The sequence below is a fragment of the Helicoverpa armigera genome, chromosome 27 (assembly GCF_030705265.1).
Source record: "Helicoverpa armigera isolate CAAS_96S chromosome 27, ASM3070526v1, whole genome shotgun sequence".
NCBI lineage: Eukaryota > Metazoa > Arthropoda > Insecta > Lepidoptera > Noctuidae > Helicoverpa > Helicoverpa armigera.
In genome coordinates this window covers 5,456,299-5,464,423 of record NC_087146.1, presented here as the reverse complement: position 1 = coordinate 5,464,423, position 8,125 = coordinate 5,456,299, and the positions used below count along the sequence as shown (strand labels likewise).

Below are 8,125 nucleotides of genomic sequence, written 5' to 3'. Positions count from 1 at the left end.
GTTATTATTTAGATCTTTATGAAACATAAGGTTTTTAACGAGCCTAACGATTTCAAGATAGCGTAGTATTATTATTTTGTCAAATGCTGCTCTTAGCGCTTAAATTCGTTGGGTGCGTGTAAAATTTCTATAAATTACATTTTTTTTTGTATTTTACATAACCGGTTTTCATTGCGGTTTTGTAAAAAATGATTGTGTTCGCTTTTAAGTACATACAATTTTTTTGGAAAATTAATTTAGTAATATTTACGTAAAAAACAATTATGAATGACGTATTATTTCGGTTAAAAGCTTTAGGTATAATATCGTGATAGTATTTGAAAGTTTTATTTCTTTGATTGGCTACATTCCATTATTTGCTACTTTGTAGTAGCTTTGTCCAAATTATTTGCTCAGTTTTTTTATTATAGTATTATTTTTACAATCAAAATTTATTTGTATCAAATGTATTATTTATTAAAAATTTTAATGAAATTCGTTTGTTTATAAGCGTCATGTATGTGAGATATAACAAAAGACATAATAAGAAATTTAATAAATTAAAAAGTTGGCTTTTCTTATGAACGAAGATAGACTAAATTTTAGATTTAGGCAATAACAAGGTTTATGGGGAAAATAAAATAAAAAATTAAATCATACTAACATAAAAAATACTTGTAGTTGGTGATAAAAAAATAACTTTTTTTTTCTTTTTTTGCGTAATGATGTGAAAAAAAACATAATTAAATAATAATAAAAATAAGTACATAGAACCGTTGCCTTTTTATAAATAATAATAATGTAAAGAATATGAAGATATCTCGCTTTATTAATATACAAATTATACGTAGGTACTTTGAAAAAGTATATAAAAATGTATATTAAAAAAGTGTAGTTCCGTTTGTCCATTATTGGCTTATGTAAATAAATAAAATTCAATAATAAAACCAGTTGTTAAAATTATTATTAATAATAATCATTATTACCAATAGATGTATGAAATTATTTTTATTATATATCAGTGAAATATTGTATAGTTAGAATATAAAATATGTATATAAATAAAACCTGGTGCCGTATTGTTAAAATAGTAATAGTTTTAAAATATTAAGCTTTTAGTCCCTTGAACAAAAAAAAATACTTCAGAGAAAAGTCTTTTACCTAATAAAATAGTGACATTTTGAAATTATTTTTAAAATGTAAAAATAATTACCAACTTAAAACGCGACTTTACTTACAAAATATGCCTAAAATAAACTTCATAATGATCAAAATAAATCCCTAAATAAAAAAATAATTTTAATATTATCATTGGAGGAAGCAATTGTAACTCTCTTACTGCGGATTGCAATAATCGAGCCATCGGGAATTTAGCTACTGGAGATTGAATTATGAAGCTCATATAAGTTCTATCAAACAATCTCTAATCGGAAAACAACGCTGGATCGATTATTGGAATCCCCAGCTAAAAAAAATTTGCTCATCTAGTATTTCCTAAATCGAGTAGTATGTATTAGAATCTCTTTATATGTATAAAAAAATAAGGTTGAGTTGCACCATTTAACTATAACGATAACAAAACCATAACCAGCCGTATACTTGCCGCCCATTGGTCACATCGGCGATTTGACAACTGAAAATGGTTCGGTTATCGTTATAGTTAAATAGTGCAAATTAATATTTACATTATTTTGCTTGAAATTTTTGTTTTCGGTACAAATTACAAAGAACGATACAAAAATTGTAGATTAAGCTCGCGTCTTTTGACGAATGCATGCAATACGCGATTTGAAGTCACAGTTTTAATTGTTTTTAACGCAAATAATCGTCATTTGATGCTAGCGTGTTGGACTGGTTACTGATAAAGTCTCTGATAGCCTATCAGGAACTTATCTGTCAGTTAAACTATAACTTTCGGATTCACATATAACAATATGTGGCAGAAATTTTAAGCAGCCTTTATCTAGCAGATAGCATTAACTATCAGATAGCTAGCTGACACTTTATCAGTAACCTGTGAAGCCAGGAATAAATCTATAATTCTTGTATCAGTACTGTTTGTAAAATAAATAAGATTTGCCGTCCAAATGTTTGTCAACTTGCTTATTTAAAATTGAAATCGGAAAGATTGCTTCTTTTGATTATTAAAAAAAATATATGAAATTATTTTTTTTGTTTATAATTTTTATATTATTTCCAAAAAGCAATCCAGATGATTTCTCTTTTTGAAGCGTAAACTGTAATTTGCATCGACGCAAAAAAACAATGTTTTTATGTTAAAAAATAAAATTATAAATATATTGATTTATTTTATTTACAAAAAAAAAAACTTTTATTTATGTATTATTTTATTTTACTCATTTGACATAATAGTAAAATGCTTGAGATCTGTACATTTCAGAAATATAGTAGGTATAGTTACGGTAAAACTATAGGAACTGTTTTTCCCCTATAAGTCTTTGTTATAGGTCTGTGATAATATCTACGCGAATGACGTAAAATATACACTAAATATAGTATTTTTTATGCGAAGTGGCATATTTTTTGTTATTTTGAGAAATCGAGAAAATTTACATTTTTTTTTTAATATGGAAAAGTTCGCCCATAATTCATAATAATGTTTTATGTTAAATATGAATCTAGCCGTGTCTCATGGTTTCACCCGCGTCCAGAACAAAATATACATAGCCTACGTAGTTTTCAAATCGTTTGATTAGTTTCGAAGCCAAAACAAATAAGTATTTCTTTGTTTTTGTTATAAAAAAATGTGCCACTTCTCAATAAAGTAGTAAAATAATAAAAGTGAGACTTGAAAGCAAAGTGAGTCCCGTATGTATGATGTAATGTAATTGTAAATTAGTTTTTCACAAATAATAAATAAATATGAGAATGTTATGAACTGTTGTAAGCTTCGCCTGCCCGCGTAGTTCCGATGTCAGACAATTTTATAAATAAAAGTTTATGAAACTATATACATAGTTTTTTTTTTAATCCTATTGTACCCATACTTTTACCTATGATCAGTGCATCGGAAACCACGTTAATGTCAGTCCTTGTGATCTCTCCCCGGGGGTGTTGGATTGCCGTCACATCAGGCTGTGAGTGAAGAAATAGTGAGTGCACCTGTATCCAAGCAAATGCTTGTGCACTGCAATATGTCGTCAGCTGGCTGATCTCCTTACATGAGAACAGCCGCCGTGGCTGAAATCTGTCTTGGATGGTATTGGTGAAGCGTCAATGTCTTTTTTTTTCAATGCAAATATTTATTCAATAATAAATTAAATACATAAGTTATTTTTCCCGCAACTTAAAACTTTATTTCGATCATTTTCATATTTATAATAACCCAATTGAGTCTCTGGTGATGATATCCGAACGATAATACTAGCTACCGCAGCGCCCATTGGTTCGTATCGAGTGTTCTAGAAGATACTCGCAACAAGCTAGCAGTGTTGCGTCTGGCCGAGTGATGTAAAATGAAAAAAAAAACGATTTGTTTTTTTTTCACTTCATTGAAAAAAAACATGAAAAAAAACTTTGCATCGTTGTTTTTTTTCTAAATTTGTTTTTTTTTTAGCGTAAGTTTTAGTTCAATTTTCAAAATTCCCCTTTCGTTGAGTTAATATCAATGAATGTTGCCAATATTTTTATGAAATTTTGGTACTGTTTTATCAGAAAAGTACCGTAGTTTCAAGAATAAACCTAAGAGTCTATCTTGTAATCTTAAGTATTAATCTTTAACGGTAAATGCCCTAATAATTTTAAGGTTATTAGGCTCTTGAAAATAACCAGGCCCAGAAAAAAAAAACGGTTTTTTATCAGGTTTTTTTTCAAGGTTTTTTTTTCACATTAGAAAAAAAACGGTTTTTTTGCAACACTAGTCTGGCCACCGCCAAGGACGGACGTAGTACTTCTCCCGCCGCCATTCGCATTGTGTCGAATACACACCGCTCCGCGTCATTATTTCCCTATATGTGATTTCCTGAAGATTCTCGTGTAATAATTGAACCTGCTGCTAGAAGACATTGCGGACTTATAGTGCAGTGCTGATTTCACGAGTTTTAACCAGTCCACCGGTGGATGAACCTAGATTTAGCTCGCCGGCCGGCAGCCCTTACCGCGACCACGCGCCCTGGAACGAGGCATCTTCACATCTCGCTGGTTTTAAGTGAGGTCCCTGGATTCACAAGGTACGTGGGCTTTATTGCTGCAAATAGTTGTAGTGGGTATTGGTGTCTAACGGAATATCATCGGCAGGGATTTAATTGAATTACGATTTGAGTTTCACCGCCATATTGTTTTTCCCGCATTCGATTTTCAAGATTTGAAATGACCGCTCCCGCATCCCGCACTTCTCTTTTCTTTCTTCATTCCACATACAATCATAAATAACAAACAGCCGTTTTCAATTCAAACGTTTATTTTTGAAATAATAAATAAAACCAAATTGTAAATAGAGTACTCATAAAAATCACAACTAAAGTTTGCCAAAGACAGTTCTTAAATTTTAACACCGAAATTGTTCCAAAATAAGTTATAACAACTCAGAGATCAATGGTTTACACAAGTTTTCCTGTTCTTTAGTTTACAAGATATGTGGTCGGCACCTATAGTTACAAATGAGCTTGTTCACAAAGATCCTCATTAATGGAAAGCCTCGGAAGAAGAAATTCTCTCTTTCGTAGATATCCATCCAACTCAAGTCTTGACTCAGGAAGCTCCTTGTTCTCTTATCTGAAATACATTAAAATATCTGTTTTGGTTGTAAGTTCGAAAGTAACACTGTAAAATAACTCCCCCTGTGTAAAAACTACCTCATTATACATGATAACTCCCCTATGTACAAACTACTTCTTTTATGATTAAAATATTTAATTTTGAACTAGCCGTTGTCCCGCGGTTTCGCACGTCTCTCGTGGGATTTGCAGCCTGTGCCTGGATAAAACCTAGCTTATGTTACTTAGGAAGAGTGTAGCTTTCCAACAGTGAAGGAATTTTTCAAATTGGTTCACTAGTTTTTGGAACCTTTATGGTACAATCACATACCTACCCACTATTAGTCGAAGCATCCATTATATTGTGATTGTGTTATAAAAACGTGTGTAAAAGTTTTATCCATGGTTATCCTTCCAAGTTCAAGGAAGATTTAGATAGCAGATTACCTATGATCTAAGAATAGTTTCATTTCTTGTAAGTAAGGTAATAATAGATAAAGTGGGTAGGCATAGTTAAGTATGTGGAGTAAAATAAAAACACTGTTAGTATTTCTCAAACTGATTTGAGTCATTGAATGTATTATGTATTTATTTTGTCAATAACATGTATGTAGTAGTAAAGTATGCATCTAATAACATAATGCTAGGATGTTTGTAACATGTTGCAGAGTAAAAAAAGGGTTGTATAATCTGTTCTTTAATTTAAGATAGTACTTTGACATTTTGAGAAGGTATTGTTTTATCAACTTCGACAAAAGCAATAATATATTAATTAAACTTGTTGTATTTTAAGAAAACAAGGACAAGATCATCTCTTAGGTATAAGTCATGAATCTGGCTCAAATTATTTTGTAGTTTGACAATAGTGATTGTCAATTTACTGTCTCAAATTAAAAGAACTGACTATAAATATGTAGGTATTTAGAATCCCTTTTTAATTCAATTGGTGTATAAATAAGGGCCGATTTATCAATCATCTATTAACTTTTATCTATGGAATAAATATAGCGGTTTGACGCATTTTCTAAATAAAAGTTATCTGAATTGATTGCCTGCAAATAGGAAAGTTATCTGGCGATTCAAAAATCGTCCAAAGTTTAATATTTATTTATTGCTGTACATTATTGTAGTGTGGTAAAATCTGCCTGTTGCACCCGTAATCACAGACGAGGGCGTCTATGAATATCTTGGCGAGATTGTCTCCTCCGTAGTAGAACCACTCGCGTTCGAATATGTTCAGCAGTGTGAGGTCCCGAGAGAGGTAGTTCTTCGTTGGTTTGTCTGTTTGGGTAAAAGTGGATGTTAGTGAGTTGGTGATTGGTAGTGAAAGTTGACTTGTAGTATTGGGTTGGTAATTTTGATATATTGTAGATTGAAAAGTTTACGACCACCAGTTTTGATGGTAGTTTCCAATGGTTTTCCATTTTAGTCCGTTCTAGAGTTCTGAGTGATGTTACATGGTACCCATGTATTAAGTAATGTTAAGTAGTTAATGTTTGTTTGTTTGGTCTCGTTAGCAGTTGTTGGTAGTAGGCTTGTGAATTAACTAGCTTCCATTAGCAGTTTTACCCGCGTTCCCGTGGAAATCACGCACCCTGACTAATTTAGCCCATAGGTAGATAGTTTTCCTCAACAATTGTTGTAGGTACCAATCACTGAAAGAACTTTAATACAGCTTGTAGGTACAGACTGCCAACTTACCCGAATCTGTAAAATTTTACCAATCGAACATTAACCTTCCTCTATTGTGCTAAGGTTGAGAATCTATTGAAGACATTTGACAGATTGAGATAGATTGATGTGTTATCGTCTGTACCTGGGATGTAGGAACTACATGGATCTAAGACAATAACAATCATAGTGCTAACCTTTAGGATTGATGTGCATGTACGGCAGTGCGGTGACATCTGTGAACACGTGAGCTCGGCACAGGTCCATGTGCGTGCGGCTCGGTAGGTTCACCGTGATGCGGATCAGAGCTGTGGGGAGAAATAGCTGTATTATTTGAAATAGGATCATCTAGAAGTAAGTTTTTTTACAAGCTTTATTTAGGTAGGAACGTAAAGAAGAGACATACGGAATAGATCGATCGATCATAACTAACGCTTGGCGTCGTCGGTCCGTGGATGGGTGACCGACTACCTTGTCATAACGAATGTTTCTGTGCTTCTGGAAGCGCGATAAATTGGTAGGTTCCGGCTGTCATTTGAATATCTTTGGTAGTCGTTACGGGTAGTAAGAAACCAGAAGGTCTGACAACCAGTCTTACCACGGGGTATTGGGTTGTTCGAGTAGCTGAGTTTAGGAGGTCAGATAGGCAGTCGCTCCTTGTAAAACACTGGCACTCAGCTGCATCCCGTTTGACTAGAAGCCGACCCCAACATAGTTGGGAAAAGGCTAAGCAGTTGATGACGACTTACGGTAGGTAGCTCGGATGTGGTAGTTGTAAGAAGTATCCTCCTGCAGACTGCGATGCTGAATGAGCACGCGGTCAGACTCCAGGTCCAGTTTGGGACAGTCTATCGCCAGCACGGCCTTGTTGGTCACCGTGTTCAAGCTGTGAAAGGAAACATTAGTTTTGGGGACGAAACAGCAAACCTCTGCCTTCTACTATAGCTGTGCGAGACCGAAGTTCCTCGACAGCACTTTTCTTAAAACAATTTTCTTTTTAACTTTAAAAATATATATTTATAATTTAATTTTAAAAATTGAACGAAAAATTCTCAGTGAACAGTTGCTTTAAGAAAACTGACATTTATTTTGTGGGTCACAACACAAGTTCGATTATCGTTATAGTTAAACTAGCTTCCACTCGCGGTTTCACTCGCGTCCCGAGATATTTGCTTTCTGTAGCTGGATGGTGACAAAAACATGTCCTTCTCCTTGATCTAAGCCACCTCCCGTCTAAGTTTCAGCTTAATCGGTCAGTCCAGCGGTTCACGCGTGACCAAGTTTTTCATTTTCATATTTATATCTATACAAGATGGTGCCACCCATCGTAAGAATATAACTTAAAAACCAAAATAAACCAACTCATCTATATACTTACAAAAACTCCGAAACGAAGCACTTATCATGATTCCTAACGATCAAGTTCTTGTCGATATACGAGGAGTTGAAGTATGGAGTCTCGAAGCGGAACTCGTCGACGTTATACTTTCCCGGTAGGGCTCCGCTGACGCCCGGCTGGCAGTTCGAGTTGGCGGCCAGGTTCTTGCCGATGCAGGAGTAGTCTGATAACTTGCATGGTCGAACTATTTCGGCTTGGACTGTGAAAAGATTGTTTTTTTGGCGATTGGATTCAAAGTCAAAGCTAATGATGCAATGATTGTAAATGCTAAGGTTGTAGGTCGCATTTGTGAAGTTAGTCGATAGTTTTTCTATAAAGAAAACGATTTTATAGAATATTAACTGTTCCCCAAAGACAACTT

General features: G+C 33.8%; 1 protein-coding gene across 1 annotated transcript in view; it reads right to left on the bottom strand.

Annotated features, from left to right (window-relative positions):
* Positions 1-5,241: 5,241 nt before the first annotated feature.
* The window catches only part of LOC110369644 (fibrohexamerin), a 47,521-nt gene continuing 44,637 nt past the window's right edge, over positions 5,242-8,125 (bottom strand). The window contains exons 3-6 of the mRNA XM_064042083.1: positions 7,744-7,963; positions 7,115-7,251; positions 6,563-6,673; positions 5,242-5,975 (exon numbers count right to left, since the gene is read on the bottom strand). Of these exons, the coding sequence (XP_063898153.1) occupies positions 5,803-5,975; positions 6,563-6,673; positions 7,115-7,251; positions 7,744-7,963 (641 nt within the window). The 3' untranslated portion in view covers positions 5,242-5,802. The remainder of the gene's footprint in view (positions 5,976-6,562; positions 6,674-7,114; positions 7,252-7,743; positions 7,964-8,125) is intronic.